The 27,203-nt window shown below is 36.4% G+C and overlaps 4 protein-coding genes across 4 annotated transcripts; all 4 read left to right on the top strand.

Annotated features, from left to right (window-relative positions):
- The first annotated feature begins 195 nt into the window (after window positions 1-195).
- On the top strand, window positions 196-12,756 carry stx7l (syntaxin 7-like). Its single transcript, XM_007259850.4, has 10 exons — window positions 196-303; window positions 3,196-3,304; window positions 4,528-4,597; window positions 4,773-4,863; window positions 5,634-5,774; window positions 5,998-6,047; window positions 6,349-6,445; window positions 7,407-7,479; window positions 8,779-8,861; window positions 11,015-12,756. The coding sequence occupies exons 2-10, from the start codon at window positions 3,232-3,234 to the stop codon at window positions 11,108-11,110; spliced, it is 774 nt and encodes a 257-aa protein (XP_007259912.1). The 5' UTR covers window positions 196-303; window positions 3,196-3,231; the 3' UTR covers window positions 11,111-12,756.
- Window positions 12,757-16,080: 3,324 nt separating this feature from the next.
- Window positions 16,081-18,015, top strand: LOC103038198 (trace amine-associated receptor 13c). The gene has a single exon (XM_007259851.4). The coding sequence runs from the start codon at window positions 16,374-16,376 to the stop codon at window positions 17,376-17,378; it is 1,005 nt and encodes a 334-aa protein (XP_007259913.3). The 5' UTR covers window positions 16,081-16,373; the 3' UTR covers window positions 17,379-18,015.
- Window positions 18,016-18,248: 233 nt separating this feature from the next.
- Window positions 18,249-20,599, top strand: LOC107197913 (trace amine-associated receptor 13c-like). The gene has a single exon (XM_049475007.1). It carries the CDS (start codon window positions 19,535-19,537, stop codon window positions 20,516-20,518), a length of 984 nt encoding a protein of 327 aa, XP_049330964.1. The 5' UTR covers window positions 18,249-19,534; the 3' UTR covers window positions 20,519-20,599.
- A 4,095-nt stretch (window positions 20,600-24,694) lies between these two features.
- LOC103038525 (trace amine-associated receptor 13c-like) lies at window positions 24,695-25,825 on the top strand. Its single transcript, XM_007259852.3, has one exon. The coding sequence runs from the start codon at window positions 24,733-24,735 to the stop codon at window positions 25,720-25,722; it is 990 nt and encodes a 329-aa protein (XP_007259914.3). The 5' UTR covers window positions 24,695-24,732; the 3' UTR covers window positions 25,723-25,825.
- The last annotated feature ends 1,378 nt before the right edge of the window (window positions 25,826-27,203 follow it).

Below are 27,203 nucleotides of genomic sequence, written 5' to 3'. Positions count from 1 at the left end.
TAAGCAATGATAACTGGGCTTGGTGTCTTTTTTAGTTTTTAGTGTTTAGTTTATCGTTGAAGATTTTGTCTTGACATTTAAAAATATCTAAACTGCAAAAAAGTAGTTTAATTTATTAATTTAAGTGACAATTCTATTCAATCTCAGCGCAGGAGAGGGCGGGCCTTGTCCGAAAACGGGTGCGGAAAAACAACCGTGAAATCCTCCAATCACCGCCCGACAGACTCTCACGTGACAGGCTGGACTTCAGCTGTGAGGAAGTCTGCTGTGGAGAATACTTTCACCAAAGCCGAGGAAACCGAGGTAAAGCTAAAAAAGACGCGTTTAATACAGCTGATAAACCCGGAGACTGACTGTGTTTAATGTGGAGCGGCTTTAAGAGACGTACAGTGGTGTGAAAATATCCGGAAATGTGTTAAATAGTGCAGAGTATTGTATATTAGGTGTCGCGTCAGTAACTAACTCTAGGTTAACTGACGCTGGAGGTTTCTGGTGCGTGAACACTTTCGCTGCCAGTGTGGTTTCGTTTCTTTTTGTGACTTTAGAGCTTAAATAAGTGAGTTTCGGTCTTTATAGGGACTTCTGCGAAACTTACATTGATATTTAGATCCTATAAAGCCTATATATACTGTGTATGTATACTGTATATATACACACATGTGTAAGGCTGGTCTGAGAGCTGAACCTGGTGACAGCTGCTTCTGGGTGTGTTTGTTAGTTTCCGCATTTTTGCTGTTGTCTAAGTTCAGCAGGTGAGTTTTAGAGGAGACTGTGAAGCTCAGCAGGTTGTCTAATGACATAAGTACAATCTCCCAAATCCTCCAGTAAAAGTATTTTAGAGACAAGAGTAAGAACAGCTGTCAGAAACAGCTCTCAGGCCCGGGTTCAGTCTTCTCCTACAGGACTGCAGTGTGGCCTGGAGAACTTCTGCTGTACATATCATAGTGTTTTCCTCCTTTACACACCAAGTTCATGTCAGGAGGAGCTTGGTTAGTTGCTGAGTAGCTGGAACAGATGTTTTGGGAGCAGGACAATCTCTAAAACACCTTGTACCACCCATAATCAAACTAAAACACACATGCATGTGATTTTAAATAATGTGATACATTCTGCTCTTTATATTGTAGTGTTTTCCTCCTTTAACAGATGAGTTGGGAGAAGGACAAACTCTAAACCGGTGCTTATCAAACTTTTTATACCTTGTACCATGCTCAAACTAAAACACACTAAAGTGTGTCAAAGACCTGCATAAAAAGGATTAGTGGTCATCAAAAAAGTATTGAGATTTACGAACTCCATAAGAGTGTCCCTTTATTAATTATGAGAAACTGCAATTAAATAAAAGTATATAACCTACTTACTTTTTATTTAGTACAGAGTATTGGTATATTTTGGCTCTGTATTTACTTATAGGAAGGACCCTCTTGTCTGCAGGTCCATCCTCAGGGGGAGGTAGTTGTCGGTAGTTTCATTTACTGTGAGTAGCTATCAAAAGAGATCAATCATGAAGCAGCACAACTACTAAAATAATATGAACAAATGCAGCTCTGGAAAAAAATTAAAAGACCACTTTAGTTTCTAAATTAGTTTCTCCAATTTTGCTATTTATAGGTACAAGTAAAATGAACATTGTTGTTTTATTCCATAAACTACGGACAATATTTCTACCAATTGTCATTTAGTGCATTTATTTAAAAAAAAAAAAAAAAAAGAAATGACTGAAATTGCAAAAAAAAAGATGCAGAGCTTTCTTACCACAAATAATGCAAAGAAAACAAGTTTATATTCATAAAGTTTTAGGGGTTTAGAAATCAATATTTGGTGGAATAACCCAGGTTTTTAATCACAGTTTTCATGCATCTTGGCATGTTCTCCTCCACCAGTCTTACACACTGCTTTTGGATTATTTTATGCCACTACTAGGGCAAAAATTCAAGCAGTTCAGCTTGGTTTGATGACTGTGATCATCTTCCTCTTGTTTATATTCAAGAGGTTTTCAATTTGGTAAAATCAAAGAAACTCATAATTTTTAAGTGGTCTCGCGTTTTTTTCCAGACCTGTATGTAAATTACGGATGGCAATTTAATGGATTGTGTATTATTTATGCTATCAGGTATCCCTTTTCCGTCAACAGCAAGACAGTGAAGTATTGTTTTTTTAAGGTAGGAAATGTGGCATAAATGCCATATGATATGTCAAGACAATTTCACAATATTTGATGTATCACAATAGTGGCAAACATTGCAGATGAAATAAATAAAAGCATGTGTTGGCACACTTTAAAAGAATTGATGACATCCACAATATAAACTATAATGTAGTTATGTTATATTGACAATGTTATATAGACAACTATAAATCAATAAAGTATATACTTTCTTTGGTGTTACATGATGTGTTGATTCATGTGTGGAACTGTTTGGTACAAGTGGTGGGACAATACATTATCATATCGCTTTGACTGTAACATATGCTGATGTGGCGTCAATTATCATTATTTTTCTTATATTTTATTGAAACATAGGGGCTCTAAGAAGACTCGGCCCTCAATTTGACTTACAAAAGTCACTGTTTTTTTAGGTGGGGGCGCTAATCAAATAAAAAGGGTATACCTGTGACAAATAATATTGTTTGTAAAATTCTGTAAAACTGATCCATCATTCCTGATATTTGTATTTTATTCTCTTCATCCTCTATTGTACAGAATTGTCTTGCATTATATTGAGTCACAGTATTATGATATTATCGATACCATGGGCAACGTAACGTGATACCATATTGGGATCTGCCCTGTGATTCCCACCCCTATTTGGTATAACACACAATAACATAGGCTTTATCAGTATCATGTCACACTTAGTACTTTAAATGTTTAAAGAAAAATGTAAGCAGTAAAATGTATTGTTTTTCAATTTCAGTATTTATTTTGTGTAGAGCAGTCCAGTTGCTGAATAAACAAAATCGAATGAAACTAAAGTCAAAAAGGAACTGGGAACTAAACATGAGGGACTAAAATAAAAGTGCTGAGAAAAGTTTCTAGTAGACTAAACAGAAAACATATACATATACTGAAAAATCATGCCGTGATCTTGTCTTTTTTTGTTCCTCTTGCTGTGAAAAATACAAGTATTTGTCAGTTGTGGCTTGTGAGCTTCTTAATGTGTTGTTACTTATGTATCCTCTACCAAATTCTAGAGTTGGAGGAACTGAAAGGCTGGTTTAATCTTCACCATGTCTGGATTCAAAGACCCGAATCTACTTGCTCAGACAATCGGCGCAAACATCCAGAGTATCACACAGCAGAGTGAGTGGAATAGATTGATTAGCGCTGACTGTGAACTACTAGTTATTTTTTAATGCAGTTTCTAGTATGTAATAATAATTGAAATGGTCATACTCTCCTTATTCACCTTATTCACATTTTAATTGCATGACATGCATAGAGTAAACCTCAATGGCCCTGATGCTTGAGTGCCAATCAGTTTTCTTTGATTCAAATTATTTTGACAGGTGTGAAAACTCCTACCACCTGATTTTTTTTGTCTCTGTCCAGTTTTGTATGAACTGTGATTCAGTGTGCTGCTTTTAAAACACATATTTACAGTGTTCCACATCACACTAAATTTAATATCAGAGCTTGCTTTCTTTTTCATTGCTGTCCACTAGGAGTCTGCCATATCGTATCATACGCAATAATATTTCCAACATTTTTTAATATTTCTAATGATGTTATATCGTGCCATATCACCCACCCCTAATTACCACCTCAGGGTAATACTTTTTGCTGTTTTTAGCAAAAGAAAAAATCACACTGTTCTCATTTCCCATTATATATCTACTAGAGAAAGATCATATTTGTCCAGTATCATTTATTTTACTTAAATTATGGATATATGGAAATATATGGAGTGAATTATTATTATTATTTTTATGACATTCTGTATTATTGACTTTTGTTACATATCTGAAAAAATTTCCTGCATTTTGTAATATCTCAGTTAAGGGGGTACCATATCATATCATATTCAATAATAAAATGTATTTTTTTTTTTTTAATTCAGTGTTTTGTCATATCGCCAAGAGGATTGTTATAGCAGAAATACCATAAAATATTGCTATATTATTTTAGGGCCATATCGCTCACCCCTACTGTCCACATATTTGACTTATTAAACAACTGTCCAATAGCGAAGTGTCAGAATTTGTCACATGCTGTGGTTTATGTCTTACCTGTGATTAAATGTGCAGTTTAAGGATCTCTACTTAATCTACTTACTAATATTTGTCTAGTGTAAGAATGGGACTGCTTCTGGATTTCCTACTATAATAGGTCATGAACTGTTTGTGTAAATTGTAAACTTTAAGCATTGCAGTATGAAACCAGCAAAAGCCAAAAAAAATCTGCTTCTGCTGATTCATTATTTAGCCCTAATATGTACTATGTCTGACTGGAGTAAATGAAGAACTCCAGCAGTGATTGCTGTGTCTGTGTTGCTTGTCATAATATTGTGCCTTTATTTCCACCAGCATCTGAAATCCAGAGAATAGTGACTCAACTGGGAACAGACAAGGATACGCCGGATCTCAGACAGAGACTGTAAGTCATGTCACTGTCCTCTTTCCACACAAACACACATCACCCAAAATACAAACTACACTGTACAAACATTAGAAGATTTTTTACATAAATCAGCTAAATGACTCAAGTAATAAAGTGAATTGTACAGTGTGTGACCCTTTGACTCTGTCTGTTATCATACACAAACATACAGGCAGCAGAAACAGCGGCAAGTCAACCAGCTGGCTAAAGAAACAGATAAGTGCATGAAGGAGTTCACATCTTTACCGGTGACCACTGATCAGGTGCTAAATTCAGTTCAGCTTTTCTACAATTTCAGTTTTCTTTTCAAAACTATTTCCCTTGTTTTAACCCAAAAGAGCCCATGGTGACGTATGTGTCACAGAGCCTTTAAACGGTGTGTAAAGTTCCTTATACCCTCTGTCCTTTACTTTAACTTATGAAGTCCCACTGAACATACTGAGAGCATCACAGGACAGTGTGAATGTGTGTTCTTTCACCTGGCCTTATTTACAGAATATAGGTGTGTTTGAGATAAATCTAGCTCTTTTAAATATTGCCTTTAGCATATACAGATCTGTATTAACCATTTAACCACTCACATGCTTTAATTTAATGTTTTACTCTCCATATAACTAGTTCTGACACGATTTCCAAAACAAAATGTTAAAATATAGGTTATTTTTGTAACATTTATGCTAAATCTGGATTTTAACCTTAAAATATAAAGTCATTATAAATTAATCTGATTCAGTTCTGGGTTTGGGCTCTTATAGGTTAAGCAGTGTTGGTTATTACATTTTATAAGCAGGCCCCTTTTTTTAGACCTACATTACAGCTAGACCTAGACTAGAAGCAATTCCAATGGCACTACAATTTATTTAGACAATTTGTTTATATTAATAGGCTGTTGTATTACTGACTACCAGTAATGCTTAAAACATGCTAGAGTTACATGGAAAGCTGTTTACACAAGACTCTAACATTGTAATTGACACAAATTGTAGTGGTGCAGATATACAGTATTTACTTTATCTGTACTCCTTTTTACCAGCAACGCCAAAGAAAGATACAGAGAGAACGGCTTGTCAACGACTTCTCCAACGCACTGGCCATATTCCAGAAGGCCCAGAGAAAGGCAGCAGAGAAAGAAAAAGAATTTGTGGCCAGAGTTCGAGCCAACTCAAGAGTCTCGGTAAGTAGAGTCGAGATTTTTGGGAGCTGTGGTTAAAAAATAAATTAAAATGTTGTGCTTGTCCTTTTAACTGGTGAAAATGATGACTTTATTATAGTAAATTAGTTTTTAGAAACATAATTTGGTGTAATCTGTCAACACACCACATTACACACCACATGTATGGTGTGGTTGTTGATATCACGTGACCTGTCTTTAAATGCAGTACTCATCTTGTCCACAGGGTGGCTTTGCTGACGACGCATTTGCAGGAAGTCCTTCACCTTTTGAGAGGTTAGAGATTCCGTCAGATTTATGTCATACAGTCAACACATCACAGAATTGCAGATTATATATATATATATATATATATATATATATATATATATATATATATATATATTTTTTTTTTTTTTTTTTTACATTTACACACATTTGGAGAACTGCAAGATTTTTTCATTGTGATGGTATTACACATACAAATTACAAGTTGTTTTTACACTTGATATTCTTTTATGCCTTTTTTCTCTTTTTGGGTGCATGTTATAGCAGTTACTTTTTTTGTAATTTTCTGCCTCTCTGTCTCTTCGCTTAGTGAAAACCAGAGTCAGAAACAGAGTTTTGAGGATGGCATCACTGAGGAGGATTTGCATCTCATTCACGAAAGAGAGAGAGCAATTAAGAACCTGGAGGTAAGACATTTATACCAGTGTGTGAAGTAGACAAAGAGGCTTTTTAAAGCTTGAATGTGCCACATTAGACAATATTACAGAACCAACTGATGAGCATGAAAAAAACCCAAACTGGGCAGGAATTGGCCTGGAGCTTTTCACCCTTTCACTTGAATCATAGGCTTTGTTTTTAATATCTTAGTCTTAAGACTAAATCTGTAAGTATACATTATTCAGTCAGTACTTCAAATCTAATATGTAGGTTCTGTAGTTATTAAGGACCTAAAAGGTGGAAAAACCCACATTTTAAGAGGTTGATTGAAGAATCGCAATCAATTTTTATGTCCATTCATACTGTGGACAATCATATACAACCAAAATCAGAAATTAAATTGGGGCAGAATATAAAATGTGAATAGGGGGGGATCAGAGGTCACAGATGTTCAGCTTAAGCTTGTGGCCTTGCCCTTCAGACTGTAACTATGCCAATTCTTTGAATCATTTCATTATATTTTGCACTGTAGCCAGTAAAATACACTAATACATCATTGTCTGTATTTGAGTAACATTGATTTTAAACCTTTCAACATTCCTGTTTTCTCATCAAAGATTTTGTGCTAAATCATGGACAAATTGCCCCAGTCTCAATGTGTACAATGTGTTACAGGTCTGGAAGGCAGGAATAGATGTCTATTAACAAATGTTATAAAGTTGACCAGCGAAAACAAGCATTGTTTTGGGTTCATACTGTCTAAAATCAAATAAAAGCAAAAAAATAAGAAAAACGTTTTTTTTTTTTGTTAGTTTGTATTTTACCATTTTCAATATTGCCCCAATTTTTTTCTGAATTGAAGTTGGAAGGGTTCAGGAACCTACAACGGAATCATATTGTTTATACATGTTCGAAAAGTAAGACTGTGTGTTTTTCCAGCTCATTTCATAAACTGAGCTTAAAAAGGAATTGTATGATTTTTTTTTCTAGTCGGATATCACAGACATCAATGAAATCTTCAAAGATCTAGCAGTAATGGTGCACGAGCAGGGAGACATGATTGGTAAGAACTATTAAAGCTTTTTTATTTGAACTTCCAAGATGTTAGAATGTATCTGACCTAATGCATACTCTCTCACAATCTAGGAACCTGATGTCAGGCCTGATATAAACATGAGTTCACATTATGCTCATAGCTTTACTGCATAACCCCAGAGTAAACAGCACTTCAGCATTATGGGTCTATTAAGAAATGTATGATAAGGCCCCTGGGCCCAACCTGATATGCACAAGTAGCAGCACAAACTAGAAGGTGGACAGGCCTGCGATGTGAAGTCAAAGTCCGATGATAAGGACCTTTTTAAGTAGGGCACAGAGATTTAAAAGCATGCTGGCATTTAATGGTCTTATTTTTTTTTAAACCTAGTAGTTTCAATAAAATGACCACAAACTTTGGGTTTGTTTAGCGTATTTTGAGAATCATTTAACAGAAGGCCTTTTTGTTTTACATTTTAATAACTACCACACACACACACACACACACACACACAGTGACACTCTAAACCTAGTAGCATCTCCAGTGATTTGCCTTTGTTAAACTTTCACACTTTAAGCCCAGAGGTATTATAGTGTGTTCATTTAATGAAGGCAGAAAGCCCAAGGAAGTTGTACACAAACAAAAAGCATGCAACCATTTAAGCTGTCTGTTATGACCGTTAAACTGATGCAACTCCACAGATGGATGAGAGCAATCAGAGGTGTTAAAAGGGAACTCAACACCCTTAATGAAGTCTTCTGAGAGCAGCTCAGGGAAACACAGTGGACATCTTCACTTTGTTTATCTAGTAAACTTTGAATGGCAAAGCAGCAGAGGCCTCGTAAAAGCCTAGTAATATGAGCTAAAGTAAATAAAAAGGTCTTATTTCATGTTGCTGTACATTTATAAAATAATAATTACATACATAATAATAAATACATGCATAATAAATGTGTTGCTGTTTAGGTGTACAATTAAATATTTAATATAATGTTATGATTGCTAACAGTGATATACTGTAACAGTAATTCAAAGACAGAAGAGAATCTTGCAGACAGACAATCTCTGTTTGCAACATTAAATGACAATCTTTATTAGCAAGGGCTGAGTCATGGTTTTCAAAATAAATAATAAAAACCCAATCAAATGCACATTTAATATGTTAATATGATCTAAAATCGAATTAATGTTGATTTTAGGTTAAAGAGAGAGGTCAGTTATGCACTAACCTGTTTGAACAAAACCCTAGGTATTGTCTCTTAGACCCTACTTAGAGAAGATTAACATTTAACATTTAAAGCTTCTCTTCCCTGTTGTTTTTCACAGACAGCATAGAGGCCAACGTAGAAAGCGCTGAGGTGAACGTGCAGTCTGCCACACAGCAGCTGAGCAGGGCTTCTGAATACCAGGTAAACCACTTGTCTTTCAAAACACAGATTATATCACTTATTTTACCTATGCACATTATTTACATCACTGACAGGCTCATTATTTTACTTTCCTGTACATGGTATTTTCACTCAGTGGCCCCTTTTTTTAAACCCATCTGTGCTCAGTTTTTTTATAACCCCTCTATACTAGAGTTTAGATCGGGCCCAAAAGTCCAGCCCGACTCTACCCGAGCCTGTGCACGTTCTGTTCTGTTCTGCCCCATACCGTCTTGCCCCATAAACTGTCAGTATGATCCCAAGCCCGATATAAACCCCACAGTTTTTTATAAGTCTAAGTAGAGCAGTAAAACTGAGCTTTTTATTACAATTCCAAATAGTAGGTGCCTGTACTTCATTTCTGCTGCCAATAGTTGCCACTGCCTTGGCTGGCATTGTCTTGCTTTTAAACCCCACATTTGTTTAGTAAGTAGAGCATTATTTATTATGAGCTTTTTAACTTCAGTTCTGAGTAGTAGGTGCCAGTACCTCCTCATTTTTGCCCCAAAAGTTTCTATTGTCTTGCCTGGCTTCTTATTGCTTTTGAAACCCCACAGTAGAAAATTAAAACTGAGCTTTTTACTAACAATTAGTAAAAAGTAGTAGGTGCCTGTAATTTCTTCCACCAATAGTATCCATTGTCTTATCTGGCATCTTGCTTTTAAAACCCACAATATTTTCATTAAATAGAGCATTAAAACAGTTTTTTAAATACAATTCCAAATAGAAGGTGCCTGTACTTCCTCATTTCTGCCCCAAACGTTTCTGTTTTGCCTTGCATCTTCTTGCTTTTGAAACCCCACAGTAGGTCATTAAAACTGAGCTTTTTACTTTAATTTCAAGTAGTAGGTGCCCTTACTTCCTCATTTCTGCACCCAAAGGTTTCCATTGTCTGGCATCTTCTTGGTTTTAAACCCCACAGTTTTTTATTAAGTAGAGCATTAAAACAGTTTTAAGTACAATTCCAAATAGTAGATGTCTGTACTTCCTCATCTCTGCCCCAAAAGTTTGTATTGTTTTGCCTGGCATCTTCTTGCTTTTAAACCCCACATTTTTTGTAGAGCTTAAGTATGGAGCTTTTTAACTTCAGTTCTGAGTAGTAGGCGCCCGTACTTCCTAATTTCTGCACCCAGAAGTTTCCATTGTCTTGGCTGGCATTTTCTTGCTTTTAAACCCCACAATTTTGTTTATTAAGTACAGCCTTAAAACATATTTAAAAACAATTCCAAATAGTAGATGTCTGTACTTCCTCATCTCTGCTCCAAAAGTTTGTATTGTTTTGCCTGGCATCTTCTTGCTTTTAAAACCTACATTTTCTTAGTAAGTTGAGCTTTATTTAATAAATGGACCTTTTTAACTACAGTTCTAAGTAGTAGGTGCCTGTACTTAGTAATTTCCGCCACCAATATTTTCCATTGTCTTGCCTGTCAGCCTCGTCCACAGCCCCGCATAGTTAGTAGCCCAGTGCAAAATTTTGAGGTGCGCGATTGGCCAACATGCCAATGTTAAAGTTAATGTTAATCGCCAAAAGGCTGCTGCTGCAAACAAGTAGAGAAGCTGGTGTGTGTGCACTGCGCAGTCCAGTGCTGCGTGATTATAACATTCTAACTTTTTTCTTATCACAGTGTGATTTGTTACCCTGCTCTATTATGACTATCATGCCGTAGCTTTATATAAAATAAAAATAGCATTAAAATTGTAGGCCTACGTCACAGTCCATTTTCTTGAGCCTTACTGGAAAGGGAGGAGGAAAGTGTTTGGCCGAGTTCAGGTTGGACATCGGGTCAGCGTCAGACGCGGGCAGAGAATCGGATCGCTGCTCTACACCATACGTTATTGGGCAGATTCTAAACACACGACCACTGCTGACCATAAATTATTTGGCGATGGACAATTTTTCTTTAACACAAGACCAATGACCACATATGGTGTTGGTGTTCCTTTACTAAAGCAGTGCTGCTCAGGTTTTTGTGTGTTTGAGTTAAGAGTGGTCCACTAACCAAAAACAACCTGTAATGGAGCAGCTTTGCCCAAGCATCTCATGTTGAGAATATGGATTACTACGCTTAATTTGGTTACTATTAAAAAATAATTCTAAGAAGAGTCATGTTTATAATTTTTCCTCATTCCTGCAGCAAAAATCTCGCAAGAAAATCTGCATTCTGATCGTTGTGCTGGTGGTGGTGGCTGTGATCGTGGGCCTGATCATCTGGGGCTCAGTCAAGAAATAAAACTCTTCATTCACCTGGATCCAAACAGGTGACTACTGACATGACTTCCAGTGGGAGGAAGAGGAGAAACGCACTATATGAGATTTGCCCCAAAGATTAAGGGCCTTTTTTCCTAAAACCTAATCTTGGACTAAATTACACTGTCATTATAAATTGTCTGTCATTCTCTGCCATTTCAAGTCACGATTTATGTGTGCCATTGAAACACCACAAAAAAAAAGTACAAACACAACAGCTTTATATGAAGCAGTTTAGGTATTTTAAGTTTTGAAGCAGAAAAGTCAAAGATTTCATGCTCATTACATCTAATATCTTTATTGAGGAAGGGCAATGTAAGGTTCTGTTTCATGCATGGATCTCTAAATGGATGAAAGTTTAGAATAAATCTTTAATTAGGTTTGTTCATATTTTAATGGACCATTTTTTTATTTAATAAGTATTTAAAATCACAGATTTAGTACTGCACTCCTGTTGAAGATACACGTCTGAATGTAGGATCATTATGAATTCCACTTTCTCTTTTCTGTGCCAAAAGTCAAAACTTTATTTGGACCAGTTTTATAATTAACTTGAAGGGGGCCTTAAAGAGATTCATCAAGAATGTGACTTTATAATTTCACAGATCTTCCTTGTGTCAAATAACAGTAACTTTGTGAATTGAAGTAACAGTTATGTATGCTTTGAATTTTAGGTGTGAACTGGCTATGCTCTGTTTTGAGTACCTGAATGTGAGACTGAATTTCCTCTTATTGTTAATTTTAAATGGAAAAGGACTATTGGGTTTATAGATGTTTTTGCTAGTTCCTCTAGTTCTGTTTTTCAGCTAATATTGAAATTCCATCTCTAGTTTTAGATTGCACTCACAGACAAGGTCTTGGATCTTGTCAGAATTGACCAACAAGCTCAAGCTGCAGATATAACTCTTATTACATTAACTTCTCTGTAAACTGGTCCAAATCATCCAGTCTTAACGAAACCTGCATTTATACTAAAGCCAACCTTTATACTAAAGGGAATTACCCCTAGCTAGCTTTTATGTACAGTTTTCATTAAGGGTAAACTAATAATGCAGTGTCGCTGGAGAGCATTGCCTAGTGAAGTGAATTCATTTTGGCTGTACAAAGCATGCAAGCTTATTATATACATGTGATCTATATTAACTTAATTTTTTATACTGTTACTCATCTGTTATCAATTAATGTAGTTTATGAACAGTCGAACTGCAGCAAATGATTCAGGCATACATACACTATGCAACACTACACATAATGTAGCATTTCAGCAGAAATTTAAATAATGACTAACTTTAATGCCAAATCTGTCTGAACTTCTCTAACTAAATTTACATTGTTTGTTTAATCGTGTCTAAACACCTGTTTAATCACACTGTTTAATTCCTGAAACTGTAAACAAGTAGCTTGTTTAAAAAAGATGAACTGTTTTGCCAAAGCTTATGTAAGTGCCATTTAAAAGAGCATTTTTACCACAATATGCAGAGTTTGTAATTATACAACCTAAGTCTTAACATTTAAAACCACTGGATGAAGTGAATAATGTTGATTACAGGGACACATGTCAGGGGCTGGGATAAACTGTATTGTAGTATTGTAAAAATAAATTAAAATAAAAACTGAATCAATACTGAATCTGTACAATATACATTATCTACACTAACTATTGACAAAAAACATGCCTTCTTGCTTCCTGTTTTGCCTTTTTTTTTTAACCACCCACACTGCATTCTATAAGTCAGGCATTTTTAAGAACTGCATGCTCCCTTGTCAGTAAAGATATGACTCTTGTCTCTTGTCTCTGTCAATAATTGTATGCTCCCATAATTTGTCCCAAAAAAGTTAATATGTGAATCTGAAAGCTACTCTGAGGCTATTATTTTACATTAATACTGCCAAGTTGTCCAGACTTTAATATATTTAGTATTTTACATTTATGGTCAGTAAAAAAACAACTTAATAAAGTTGCTATATTGTCTGATTGTGTACCACTGTAATAAAAAAACATGCTGTTGAGCAATGTTTATATGAAAAAAAAATATTATTTTTATACCCATTACAAACTATTCATATAAAATGCATGTTTTATATCCAAATAAACATATTATCTGCCTTTCATATCAAAAATCGTATTTAATGTTTGATTTTAAATCAAAGTTTAAAATAAAAAAATGACAGTATAATGACAACATTAAGGCCAAAAGTAGAGGAAAACAAGTCCTTAAAAGACTAAAAGCATGTACAGTATGGAAAGTCATGTGGTATTTGAGTATGTAATCAGTATCTACAAAAGTGGCTTAAAAAGGAACAGTCTCCAGCAGTAATAGTTTGCACGACTGATGCACTTGTGGGGAAATGGCTAGCCTGTTTGGTCTGATCTCACCCAGACCAAGAGCAATCTGCATCACGAATGTGTGAAACGGTTAATGCTGGCTATCTCTCCCTGAGTCTGTTTATTAATGGATCAGAACTGCTGTAGTTGCACAACAAAAGGGACCAACAAAATATTAATGTCATGGCTGATCAGTGTATGCACACTTATTGTATTATGTGTATTTATTGTTGATCACAAGCCACAAGTCCACACTTTCTTAGTCAGTCTTGTCTCTGACAGATTGTAGTCTAAAGTCAACAAATTAAAATATACATGCAGATTTGTCCTTTGTTGCTACTTTTTTCCATATTATATCTCTGCCATCGAACTTCAGTTTTTAAATTAAAATGATTACTTTATTTTTACTATTTTATATATATACACTGCTCAAAAAAATAAAGGGAACACTCAAATAACACATCCTAGATCTGAATGAATGAAATATTCTCATTGAATACTTTGTTCTGTACAAAGTTGAATGTGCTGACAACAAAATCACACAAAAATAATCAATGGAAATCAAATTTATTAACCAATGGAGGCCTGGATTTGGAGCCACACACAAAATTAAAGTGAAAAAACACACTACAGGCTGATCCAACTTTAATGTAATGTCCTTAAAACAAGTCAAAATGAGGCTCAGTATTGTGTGTGGCCTCCACGTGCCTGTATGACCTCCCTACAACGCCTGGGCATGCTCCTGATGAGGTGGCGGATGGTCTCCTGAGGGATCTCCTCCCAGACCTGGACTAAAGCATCCGCCAACTCCTGGACAGTCTGTGGTGCAACGTGACGTTGGTGGATGGAGCGAGACATGATGTCCCAGATGTGCTCAATCAGATTCAGGTCTGGGGAACGGGCGGGCCAGTCCATAGCTTCAATGCCTTCATCTTGCAGGAACTGCTGACACACTCCAGCCACATGAGGTCTAGCATTGTCCTGCATTAGGAGGAACCCAGGGCCAACCGCACCAGCATACGGTCTCACAAGGGGTCTGAGGATCTCATCTCGGTACCTAATGGCAGTCAGGCTACCTCTGGTGAGCACATGGAGGGCTGTGCGGCCCTCCAAAGAAATGCCACCCCACACCATTACTGACCCACTGCCAAACCGGTCATGCTGAAGGATGTTGCAGGCAGCAGACCGCTCTCCACGGTGTCTCCAGACTCTGTCACGTCTGTCATGTGCTCAGTGTGAACCTGCTTTCATCTGTGAAGAGCACAAGGCGCCAGTGGCGAATATGCCAATCCTGGTGTTCTCTGGCAAATGCCAAGCGTCCTGCACGGTGTTGGGCTGTGAGCACAACCCCCATCTGTGGATGTCGGGCCCTCATACCATCCTCATGGAGTCGGTTTCTAACCGTTTGTGCAGACACATGCACATTTGTGGCCTGCTGGAGGTCATTTTGCAGGGCTCTGGCAGTGCTCCTCCTGTTCCTTCTTGCACAAAGGCGGAGGTAGCGGTCCTGCTGCTGGGTTGTTGCCCTCCTACGGCCTCCTCCACGTCTCCTGGTGTACTGGCCTGTCCCCTGGTAGCGCCTCCAGCCTCTGGACACTACGCTGACAGACACAGCAAACCTTCTTGCCACAGCTCGCATTGATGTGCCATCCTGGATGAGCTGCACTACCTGAGCCACTTGTGTGGGTTGTAGAGTCCGTCTCATGCTACCACGAGTGTGAAAGCACCACCAACATTCAAAACTGACCAAAACATCAGCCAGACAGCATAGGTTCTGAGAAGTGGTCTGTGGTCCTCACCTGCAGAACCACTCCTTTATTGAGTGTGTCTTGCTAATTGCCAATAATTTCCACCTGTTGTCTATTCCATTTGCACAACAGCAGGTGAAATTGATTGTCAATCAGTGTTGCTTCCTAAGTGGACAGTTTAATTTCACAGAAGTTTGATTTACTTGGAGTTATATTGTGTTATTTGAGTGTTCCCTTTATTTTTTTGAGCAGTGTATATATTTTTATAGCAATTCACTTTGTAACTCTTTGAAAATATATCCAGCCTTGAAAACACCTTGTATTTGAATCAAATTATAGTTCCATAGTCCATGCTTTAATAAATGATATTCAATGTTTTCATTTCAAATCTCCTGTCATTTCAACAAATGTGAAAAAATATATGTGTAAAAAAGTGGATGTCTCCATTTTGCAGGTCAAACATTGCAGGTCTATAGTGACTTTATAATCTTTATCATTTAAAACATGTCCATATATGCAGGGCCATCGCATTTGAGGTGGCTTTTCTAAGTGTAACTTCTTCAGAGAAGTGGGTGACATTTTTGTCTACAATGACTGGTCTTTCAGTATATGGTTAATATGATCCAGTTCATGACCTCAAAACCAGGATCTGTTGTGTACTCTGAGCTTGCAAGGATATCCTATTAACTTTGATTGATTCAACTGGCACTGGTCTAATACAGTGTATGTGTTAGGGTGAATTAGTTAAATTATTCAAATTATTGTTTAAATGCCATTTTCAAAATGGGATAATGGAGAAATGGATAATTTTACATATAGAAGATGCCAGAGTGAATCTCAGTAGATGGACATTTGCTTCTGTGAGAAAGCTGTAAAAAAAAAAAAAATGAAAATCTCTGAAAAGTCTTGGGATTTTTCATCATAGCTGTTTTCATAGCTGTGAAGTTAGACTTCTAACCAGGTTGGGGGGTTTGGGTTGGGGTGGGAGGAGCCCAAATCACTGGGGGTTGGAGAAGAAGTGACAAAAATGTATAAGTGTGAGAGGCCATTAGGAGTAGCAAGGGAAGTATTACTGGTTGATAATTATCTTTTTGTTCTGCCGTACAGGAAACCTTGCATAATTAAGACCAACACACTTTTTAATCCTCTGTGTTTATGTTTATGGTGGAATAATGAATGCAACAGAGCTTAATCAGACTGACTACTGCCTGCAGTTTTCCTGTCCAGAGAGATCTGCACCTAACGCTGTGTATGTGTTACTCTGTGTGTGTGCCTCTGCTGTAGTTCTGTTAACAGTGTTTGGAAATCTGCTTGTCATTATCTCTGTTTGTCACTTCAAGCAGCTCCACACTCCAACTAACATGCTCATCCTCTCTCTGGCTGTATCAGACTTTCTGGTCGGGCTTTTTGTGATGCCGTTCCATTTTATATGGCTGATTGAATCTTGTTGGCTTTTCGGGCACATTTTCTGTGTTCTGTTTAATTTTGTTAGTTTTCAGTTAACCAGTGTCTCTGTGGGCAGTGTCGCTCTCATTGCTCTGGATCGTTATGTTGCTCTTAGTCACCCTTTTCTCTACTCACAGGGCATTACATCAACCGTTATTCATACAGTCATAGTACTGGCATGGTTCTTTTCCTTGTTATACAACTTTGCAATGTTTTATGTAGGTGGAAATTTCACTGATTTAGTTATGTGTCCTGGAGAATGCCTCTATTTTCTTGGTGAAACAGATTCATGGATTGACCTGCTTTTTGTAGTTATTGTTCCGTGCACTCTAATGGTAGTTCTTTATGTGCAGATCTTCGTCATTGCAAGGAGACATGCCAATGCTATTAGAGAACTTAATCAAAATATCCAAACCATTTCCAAAGTCAACCCTGTTTCCATGAAATCTGAGAGAAAAGCTGCCAAAGTTCTTGGGATTCTGGTGATTGTGTTTCTGGTGTGTTTAGTGCCATACTATGCCTGTAGTTTGATGACTTCTACGACCACAATTGATTCTTCTCACTTTATAGTAAACAACGTTTTAATTCTCTTCTACCTGAATTCGTCTCTAAATCCTGTCATTTACGCCTTGTTTTATTCGTGGTTCCAGAACTGCACCAAAATGATCTTGAGTTGTAAAATACTGCAATCAGATTGCACTTTTGTAAATGTGGTCGGAATAAAAAGCTGATTACATCAAAACCAGTGCAGGCGAAAGTTGTCCTTTTATACTCTTTAATAAGAAAAAATAACTTTTTTTCTGTTTTTTTTTTATGAATTTACAATTAAAATTTACACTATGTTGGTTTCATTTAGGGAATATATAATTAAAGTGTACAAAACACTATACTTATTACAACTTTTTAATCTTATCATGTTATTTGTTAAAATGCAGGTGTACAGTTAAGAATTTGTTGTGATTCTGTGCATCATGGCTAAAGAATCTTTAAAAAAAAAGTAAATGCATCACATTAAAAGGCCTTTTCACAATTGTAATGTTTTATGTTCATAAGAAGCATCAGTTTTGTGCAAGAGCAGAGTTGTGGAAATTATTTATACCTCATTTTCCTTTTATAAGGGACAGTGTATTACATTATTTAATGTCATGCCTTCGGATATTCCCTTATCTAATTTCACCCCATCATGTTTGTGATACCTTGATGTGTATTTAGCAGTGGGTCTTTTTTTTGTATTGTTATTAGGGTATACATAATAAGAATAATTTGTTCACATTTGATATGATTTCCTGCATTTGTAATTAAACTTAATGAGGCCAATTCATGACAAAAGTTAAATAAGCCAAATAAAAATGTCTATTTTTGCTTGTGGTTTTTTTTGTTCTTGTGTTTCTGGTGCGCTTTACTGCATTTAACTGTTGAAAGTAATTGCATACAGGTGCATCTCAGTAAATAAGTATATCATTAAAAAGTTTATGTCCCACAATTAAGTGAAACTTTTACTATTATTATTATTATTAATAGATTTGAAACAGAGTTTAGTGTAATGTTGATGATTATGGCTTACAGATGGTAAAACCCAACCATCAGTATCTCAGAAAATTACAATATTGGAAAAAAGGTTAAATATTGTACACTTATGGCATCACAGCTGTTCAACACAGAACACCTTTAAATGTTTCCTAGGCCTATAAATTGTCCTTCAATCTAGTAGGTTCAACACTCAAGCTCCCATTGTTGGGCCTTCTCAAGCTCCCAGCTCCAGCAGCACTGTAGCATAACTGATCCTGTACTTTTGCCCTAGATTTCTGAGCTGTGATGTGCAAAAGCCTTAGAGCAGTGGTGGCTCAAGGGTTAAAGCACCAGGTTATTGATGCTTGATGGTTTGGTAACACTTTACTTGGATGGTTCATTTGATGATCCTCAACTGACACTCAACAGCATGTCTATTAAATGCAATTGAACTGAAAGGTAAAAGTAAATGATTCTCTATTGAATGTAACTCTACATCCAACTCTCAACTCCAAACTCTAATCTTAACATTTTAGCATTGGGTTTAAAGTTTAGGTTGGGGTTAGGGTTAGGGTTAGGTGTAGGGTTAGATTTTAGGGTTGATTAAGGGTTAAGGTTAGGGTTATGTGTAGGGTTAGATTTTAGGGTTGATTAAGGGTCAGGGTTAGGTGTAGAGTTATGTTCTATGTTGAATAATTTAAATTCAACATATGGTTAAGTTGCAGTTAATAGTTTAACTCAGTTAAATGTTAGTTGAATGTCAGTTGAGCATCAACAAGGCCATCAAATGGACCATCCATCAAGTAAAGTGTTACTGTTGGTTCAATTCATAGGGTCAGCAAGCTGTCACTGTTTGGCCCTGGAGAAATGCCCTTAACCCCCGATGCTCCCCAGGTGCTGCAGCGATGGCTGCCCAATGCTTCTTTTTCTTGTCTGATCAAGCTGAACATGTTTGCCATGCTAGTCAATCAAAGTGTTGATGCTGTTGATGATGGTCCTCTCATGATCACAGAACCTATGTAGGGGTAAATCTGCTTTAAAAAAAAACTTTAATTTTAAAATACTTAGGTTTAACTTACTGGTAGTAATAACTCATTTGGTGTGTTTGTTTTTTTTTTAGTTTGTGCTTTTATTTTGAATTATTTATATTTCTATTTTTGTTTAAAGAGAGACGCGTCTTGTTTCAAATGGGCCGACATTCACACTAGGGAGGGAGGGATCAGTGTCAAAAGCATATAAATGCTGAACTTCATCCCATTATGCTTTTCACCACAAAATTGAACTATTCATTCTTTCTACTCTTTTTAATGTAAAGCTGACATCTGAATTTGTATTTATTTATTTATTTATTTATTTTAGCACCAGATCCCTTAATGTTATGGAGGTTAACCAAACCGATCAATGCCTGCAGTTTGTCTGTCCAGAGAGATCTGTATCTACTGCAGTTTATGTGTTTCTGTATATCTGTGCTGCTGCTGTAGTTCTGTTAACAGTGTTTGGAAATCTGCTCATCATTATCTCTATTTGCCACTTTAAGCAGCTCCACACTCCAACTAACATGCTCATTCTCTCTCTGGCTGTATCAGACTTTCTGGTCGGAGCTATAGTGATACCAGTATCATTGACTTGGATGATTGAATCATGTTGGATTTTTAGTGCAGTTTTTTGTGTATGTTTTATATTGGTGTCCTATTTCCTAACAAACACATCTATATTTAATGTTGCGCTTATTGCCTTTGATCGGTATTTTGCTCTCTCTAATCCATTTCTCTACACTGATAGAGTCTCTGTGAGCACCATGTGTATTGTAGTTTTATGTAACTGGTTTATATTGTTGTTGTATAACATAACCCTTCAGTACTTCAATGGATATTATGCAAACCTGACAGTGTGTCCTGGTCACTGTTTTCTGGTGCTGGATGAAATTTGGTCTCTAGTTGATCTTCTATTGATATTTGCTCTCCCCTGTTCTGTTATTATAATACTGTATGGTTTAGTTTTTGTTATTGTAAAGAAACATGCCACCGCTATCAGAGAGCTTAATACTGTGACCAACACTCAGACAACTAAACACATGACAGACTCGATGAAATCAGAGAGAAAAGCTGCAAAAAATCTTGGCATCTTAGTGTCAGTGTTTTTAGCTTGTTTATTTCCATACTTTATTTATACTGTGTTGGGTAACATAATTGAAATTGAAATAGGGCCATTTCAGAAAGTCTTGATGTTGGTTTATCTTAATTCTGCCATTAATCCAGTTATTTATGCTTTGTTTTATCCTTGGTTTAGGAGATGTGTTAAAATAACATTAACTCTTCAAATATTCAACACAGATTCTGCACTGATAAATGTTCTTTCATAAATAAAATATGTATGTAAAAAAATAAATGATGTATTTGCACTGGAGTTCTGATGAACGACTGGAAGTTTTCTATCTCTATTAAACAATAATTATTAGGCCATAACATTTATTAGGCCTCTGGAACAAACACATCCTTAGTGCCGTTTGTCAGAATATCTTTATGTGAGTGCAGAGAATTGTATTTTTGTCAATGAGTACCGTGCTGTGAAAAAAGTATTTGCCCCTTCTTAATTTCATTTTATTTTTTGCATATGTATCGGTTTTAATCTACTGTGAAAATATGAGTAAACAAACAATGTAGCTTTTAAGTGAGCAATGTAATTATTGCAGATAAATGTATGTTTTAAAAATCTATATCACATGTTTTCAACAGTATTTCCCAACCATGGCAGAATCAATGCAGGCAACTGTATTTAAGCATTTGTCCTAACTTACCAATAATAAGTCATTTACACTGAGTCATTTACATTTACTTTAATTTGCTTACATTGAAGGGGTTTTGAGCAAACAGTCCATTTAAGTGTTTTTCAGCATCTTGATGATCGGATTATTAGCAATTTAGGTCCTTGTCTTGGCCACTCCAAAACCTGGAACTTCAAATATACTGACAAACTGACATTCTCTTTCATTATTTTTTAATATAGAGCAGAATTCATGGTTGCATCAATTATATTAGCTTTATGCCAGATGTAGCAAGACGCACATATTTTAAAATGTTTCACCTTTGACAGGAAATTTTGGAATTTGACACATTAGTCTACAGTATCTCAAAAATCTTGTAGAAATCCTTTAGGTTTGTCTTAGTCAAAAGCTCAAAGATGTGGTGAGGCATTTAGTCGGGGGTGATTTGCAATTGCAACCCTCTGATGGAGGCAACTCTTACCTAGTGTCTTTCTTATTATAATATCATGCACATTAAGCTTTTCTTATTGGGGGCAGATTGCAGCACTATTTGTTTGTGGGGAAGACTGCTGTGCTATTTCTTAACAAGGGGAGTTTGGGGTGCTATTTTTTGACGGGGAAATAGCAGCTCTAATTATTAACGGGAGTGATCGCGGCATTATTTGTTGATTTGTTATTTTTTAAGGGGGGAAATTGCTGTGCTATTTGTTGACTGGGGAGAAGATCTTGCTGCTATTTGTTCATGGGGAAATTGGGGCATTATTTCTTAATAGGGGGAATGGGGAAGAGATGGGGCCGATCCGATACAATATCGGTATCGGGGAAGAGACATAATCATAGACATAATTTAACGTATCAGATACCGGGCGAGCACGGCCGATCCATTTACCAATCCATATTCCAGTCCGCAACTTGAGCTGGACAATAAACCCACTGTAAGATTAACATGATACGCATCTCTGATCCGAATTCCAGTTCCACAGTTTACCCTGAACCCCCAGGTTTTACTAAAAAATGCAAATTGTCTGAAGAGTTTTCATTTTGGAAACGCCGAACAGCAGAACGGCTACATGTAATATTTGTAAGTATAATTATAACTGTATAACTATAAGCATAATTGAAACTATAATATAAGTCAGCGTCAGAGAGGTGAACAGATTAACACCAGCAGTCTGTAAGCCTAGCTAGCACTGGACTGACAGCAGCTGCAGCACAAACACACCTATCTGTTATTAAACACAGTGATTAGTGTTGCTCGGAAATACAGTTAGCATTGCTAGTTAGCTGTTAGCCATCTTCAGTAAAATCTGCATTCTGTTAGCCTAACTAGCGTTGAGCCGTCAGCTGCAGTCCGGCAAACTAACTCAAGTGAACTACAGCCATAATCCACATTGAATAACAAACACCAGATCCTACCCACTCTAACCAGCACTAAAAAAAATCTGTCATTAAAAACAGTGAATAATTCAGCTAGGAAATACAGTTAGCTGGTTAGCCATTGCAGGTAATTTACTATGCTACGTGTCAAAATACATTTCTGTCAAAATATATATTCTGTTGACCAAATATTCTTGTCATTTAGATGAATAAAGGTGCATCAAACTATATAAAATTGGTCTTGGGTCATGGAGGATAAATTTATAAGATATTGAGCTATTAGATGTTCAGTTAAAAGCTCTTAAATACTTTTATTTTATTTTATTTTATTTATCTTGAGAGATTTAAGCTTAAATTTAAGCTCAGTCAAGCACTTTAAAGGAGAACAGTAAAATTGACTTTGGGTGTAGTAAAACATGATAAAAAAGGATTAAACTTGTTGAATAGCCCACTTCCGCTCTACTACAGCTTCCTGAGATACAGTCATTTTGTGCTTTTTGCCCAGCACTCTTTACAACAGCCATATCAGGGCATATTTTGCCCTGATAAATTGCTTTTTACACTGTTATCCAGGCTCAAAGTAGCTCCACCCTTCTTTGCTAGAATCCGGAGAGCCCTGACATTTAAATCTAGGCATTAATAACTTAAAAAGTGCACAAGAAACTAATTAAAAACCACTGTTTACATACCATAACGCTAGCTTCAGCTCAGGGAGCTGCCATCACTGTACTGATAATGACAGGCATATATACATAGACTCTGCATAGCCTGCCTCCCAGCACACAGTGCATTTATTTACACCTTCCTCAGTGTAAATAAATGCATTGGGCACCAGGAGCTGAAAGCTAGCGGCACGGGATGTAAACAGTGGTAAGTACTTTTTATCAAGTTTTACTACACCCAAAGTAAATTTTACACCAGACTTCTCCTTTAAGCACCAACACATTTTCAGTATGTTACCTTTCTTGTAGAATTGTGCTTCAAATAAAGAATTATAAGAACTAAAGTGCTAAACAGATTATTAGTTCATTATTTACAAGTCAATATTGCCTAGATGAACAGTACTAAAAAAGTAAACCTGTAAAAATGCAGTGTTAAGTCAGTCAGGTCGTTTAGAGCCCTGTATATAATATTTAACATATTTAACATTTTTTAAATGTTTCATAAAAAATAAACATTTCCCAAGTCCATTTCACACCAGATTTTTCCTTTAAGGCAGGACTGAATGTACATCGGTAAACAATATTAAGAGCTCTGCATACAACTGCTCTGTATTTGAGGGTGACTACAAAGAAACCATAATTGAAAAAACACATTAAAGCTCATCTGTGATTTTCTAGAAAGCATTTCATTAACCTGACTACCATGTTGGAGGACGTTTTGTGCTTTTATAAGATAATCTGAGCTTTTTGCCCAAAATTTAAACATTAAATGAGACTTGTATGGGGGTGACATGTTTTTGTTCATTGTTTTTTCTGAGTGGTGACTGGAAATGTAATAAAAACAAATAGAGTTTGTTAAGAAAGGAACAGATTAAAAATTAGACCTTAGTTATAAAATTTGCCTAAACATGAATGGAATGGGATAAAAACAAAATGTTATTGAATACATTTCTTTTTTGCACATATAAATGACTGTATTTTGGGTTTTTGCTGACCAAAGCTGTTTAATACTTCAACACATTCATTACTTGCAGGAAACTAAAGGTCTAAACATGAATTTGTTTCTGGGGGATTCAGCATGGAATGAAGAAACAGTGAGCAGTTAGGTCTAACATTGGTCTCATTTTAAAAAGAAAAGCAAAATGAATACATTTTATTTCTAGCTACTTTTATTATATATGTTGTGGCTTTGGGATACTGGTGTGCAAAATTTTACCATATCACCTTTCTTTCGCCATTGTGACTTTTGCATCATCACCAGGATAGGTGGCACAAAAAAGGCAGAAACTGCAAAAACTAAAGCTTGGGGAAATATTTATTTTTAGTAGGACAAAGATACAAAGCACAAGCGGGGGAAAAACGTCCCTGTATCTGCTTTTACATGTAAGTTTTATCTGAGACGAGTCTGCTTAATTACTTATGACATAATGCCTTAAACATGTATTGGAATATAAAATTATGTTACAACAATTATGTTATAAAGCGTATTTTATATAAAAAAGTCATCAAACAAGGTTACAATCATTAAACAAGATTAATAACAGTATGTGCCTTTCTAGTGCAAACACAATTCATTCTCTACACATCTAACTGTCAGTCAAACTAGGGGGCATGGCCAGAGGAAAAATGATACAAATAGCAGACCTGCTGCCTGAAACTATAATGCTGTTGATCATGAATTGAACTGGTATCATACTATTGTTTAACCTACTTTTTTGTCAGGCAAAGCCAATATCTGCTTTATTTTCTGTGTATATTTTAAATTTTGTATTCATGAATCTTTCAGAGGTTAACCAAACAGATCAATGCCTTGGGTTTGCCTGTCCAGAGAGATCTGTATCTACTGCAGTTTATGTGTTTCTGTATATCTGTGCAGCTGCTGTAGTTCTGTTAACAGTGTTTGGAAATCTGCTCATTATTATCTCTGTTTGTCACTTTAAGCAGCTCCACACTCCAACTAACATGCTCATCCTCTCTCTGGCTGTATCAGACTTTCTGGTTGGAGCTCTAGTGATGCCGACTGCTTTAGCATGGATGATTGAATCATGTTGGATATTTGATACATGTTACTGTTTGATTTACATATTAACCTCTTATTTTCTCACCACCACATCTATATTTAATGTTGCGCTTATTTCAGCTGATCGGTATTTTGCTCTCTCTAATCCATTTCTCTACACTGATACTGTCTCTGTGAGCACCATGTGTATTGTAGTGTTATGTAACTGGGTTATGTTGCTTTTTTACAATATATCCTTGCAGTATTTTAATGGACATTTCAAAAATCTGGATATGTGTCCAGGAGTCTGCTTTTTGCTGTTGGATGAGATCTGGTCTTTGGTTGATTTCCTTTTAACTTTTGTCTTTCCATGTGCAGTTATAATAATACTGTATGGTTTAGTTTTTGTTCTTGTAAGGAAACATGCCACCGCTATCAGAGATCTTAAAGTTCATACTAGAGATCATACATCAGCTAATACAACAGACTCGATGAAGTCAGAGAGAAAAGCTGCAAAAGTACTCGGCATCTTAGTGTCAGTGTTTTTAGCTTGTTTGTTGCCGTACTTCATGTATACTGTTTTAGTAAATGCTGTGGACATCAAAGTAGGATCATTTCAGACAGTCTTGATGTTGGTTTATCTTAATTCTGCCTTCAATCCAGTTATTTATGCTTTGTTTTACCCTTGGTTTAGGAGATGTGTTAAAATAACATTAACTTTACAAATATTCAATACAGATTCTGCACTGATAAATGTTCTTTGATGAATAAAATAGATTTATCTACAATAACGGGCACAGTATGTCAAATCTCTAGACACCTAATGAATGGGGGGAAAAATCAACATGATTCCCTAAATACCACAGCAATGGGCACTCAAAAAAACTTAGTGTACATTTTTATTGTCTAGACAGCTATTTTGGGGTAGAAGACATTTTTTATTTAGCACATCACACCATGCCAGGGGCATCGTCTGGCCTGGGCTTCCCTTCCGGACGTATAGCCCCAAACATTACTGAATGAGTCTAAATGTTTAAAGCAAAGCCACCACTCTTATGTTACGTTTATTTTATCTGCTTGTTAGAAAAGTGTGCAGTTTGTTTAGCACTGCTCCTCGCTCACTAACATTTACAGATCTATCACAAATCACATCCTTCTCTCTCCTCAAAGTGAACCATAGCAGTATTTACAGCTAGTAGTAGTAATAGAGCTGCAGTTGAATATTACGGTGTTACTGAGTTAGTTTAAAAAAAATTAACTTGTTTCAGCTTGTTAGTCAGCTAATGATTACATTATTTAACAAAATATAGTTTCTGAAAAACATCACGTCCCATCGTTGTGGTAACTAGCCAACAAATGCTAAAATTTAAAGTTTGAAATCAAACTGGAATCACAGATGATAATGGGACCGTGTTCCTAATTCAAATACTCATTTTTTTTTGTCAAAGATTTGGCAAAGATTGTTCAGCATCATGGGTAAGGATACAAGAAGTTATCTCAGAGATTTCAGCTGTCAGTTTCCACTGTGAGGAACATAGTGAGGAAATGGAACAAACACAGGCACAGTTCTAGTTAAGGTCCGAAGTGGAGATGCAGATGGTGTCACAGTATGGCGCAGAGACTGTAAAAAAAGATGGACGCCGTGTCGCCTTTTTATTCATTCAATGAAAATGAAGCCAAAATCTTCCACCATGTTGGCGATCCTGATACCCGAGTCTGCGCAGTACCAGAGGAGGGAGAAAGACTGTGGAGAGACAGCCTACTCATTTAAATAAACCCACCCCTAAGGGCTGTCTCGCGGTCACAGGCTGCAGAGCGAAGCAGAGCTGACGGTCTGTTATTGGTCCCGCCCATAACCAGCCCTTTTACAATAACCACACCTCTTTAGAATAGAGCTGAATAGGGTTTTAAAAAACAAATTCTGTGGGGATATAAAAATTTGACAATATAAGCAGAGGTTACACTAGCTGTTGCATTTAAATAATGAAGGTAGAATTACAGTATATTGGAAAAAAAACGTGATTGAAAGTTGTCTGTTTTGCCATTGAAACCTATGGGGATGGTGGGGTTACACAACTTTCAGCAACTGAACAGCCTGTCGTGGCTTCATTTTGAGATACGATGATCTGTCCAGCTTTACACAGTCTATGGTATGGCGTCACATCAATGTCAAAAGTTGGGAGCTCAAAATAACAGGTGAAAAAAATTAACCAGCGTGTTTTAATATTTATCATTCGCTAGCTTC

This window comes from Astyanax mexicanus, chromosome 1 (assembly GCF_023375975.1).
Source record: "Astyanax mexicanus isolate ESR-SI-001 chromosome 1, AstMex3_surface, whole genome shotgun sequence".
Taxonomy (NCBI): Eukaryota; Metazoa; Chordata; class Actinopteri; order Characiformes; family Acestrorhamphidae; genus Astyanax; species Astyanax mexicanus.
This window is presented reverse-complemented; position numbering and strand designations above follow the sequence as displayed.

Excerpts from the sequence above, each read along its gene's own strand:
- LOC107197913 (XM_049475007.1), top strand. The coding sequence starts at position 19,535 with ATGGAGGTTAACCAAACCGATCAATGCCTGCAGTTTGTCTGTCCAGAG.
- LOC103038198 (XM_007259851.4), top strand. The coding sequence starts at position 16,374 with ATGAATGCAACAGAGCTTAATCAGACTGACTACTGCCTGCAGTTTTCC.
- stx7l (XM_007259850.4), top strand. The coding sequence starts at position 3,232 with ATGTCTGGATTCAAAGACCCGAATCTACTTGCTCAGACAATCGGCGCA. Across the intron at positions 4,864-5,633 it reads TACCGGTGACCACTGATCAG|CAACGCCAAAGAAAGATACA; the intron begins GTGCTAAATTCA and ends CCTTTTTACCAG. Across the intron at positions 7,480-8,778 it reads CGAGCAGGGAGACATGATTG|ACAGCATAGAGGCCAACGTA; the intron begins GTAAGAACTATT and ends TGTTTTTCACAG.
- LOC103038525 (XM_007259852.3), top strand. The coding sequence starts at position 24,733 with ATGAATCTTTCAGAGGTTAACCAAACAGATCAATGCCTTGGGTTTGCC.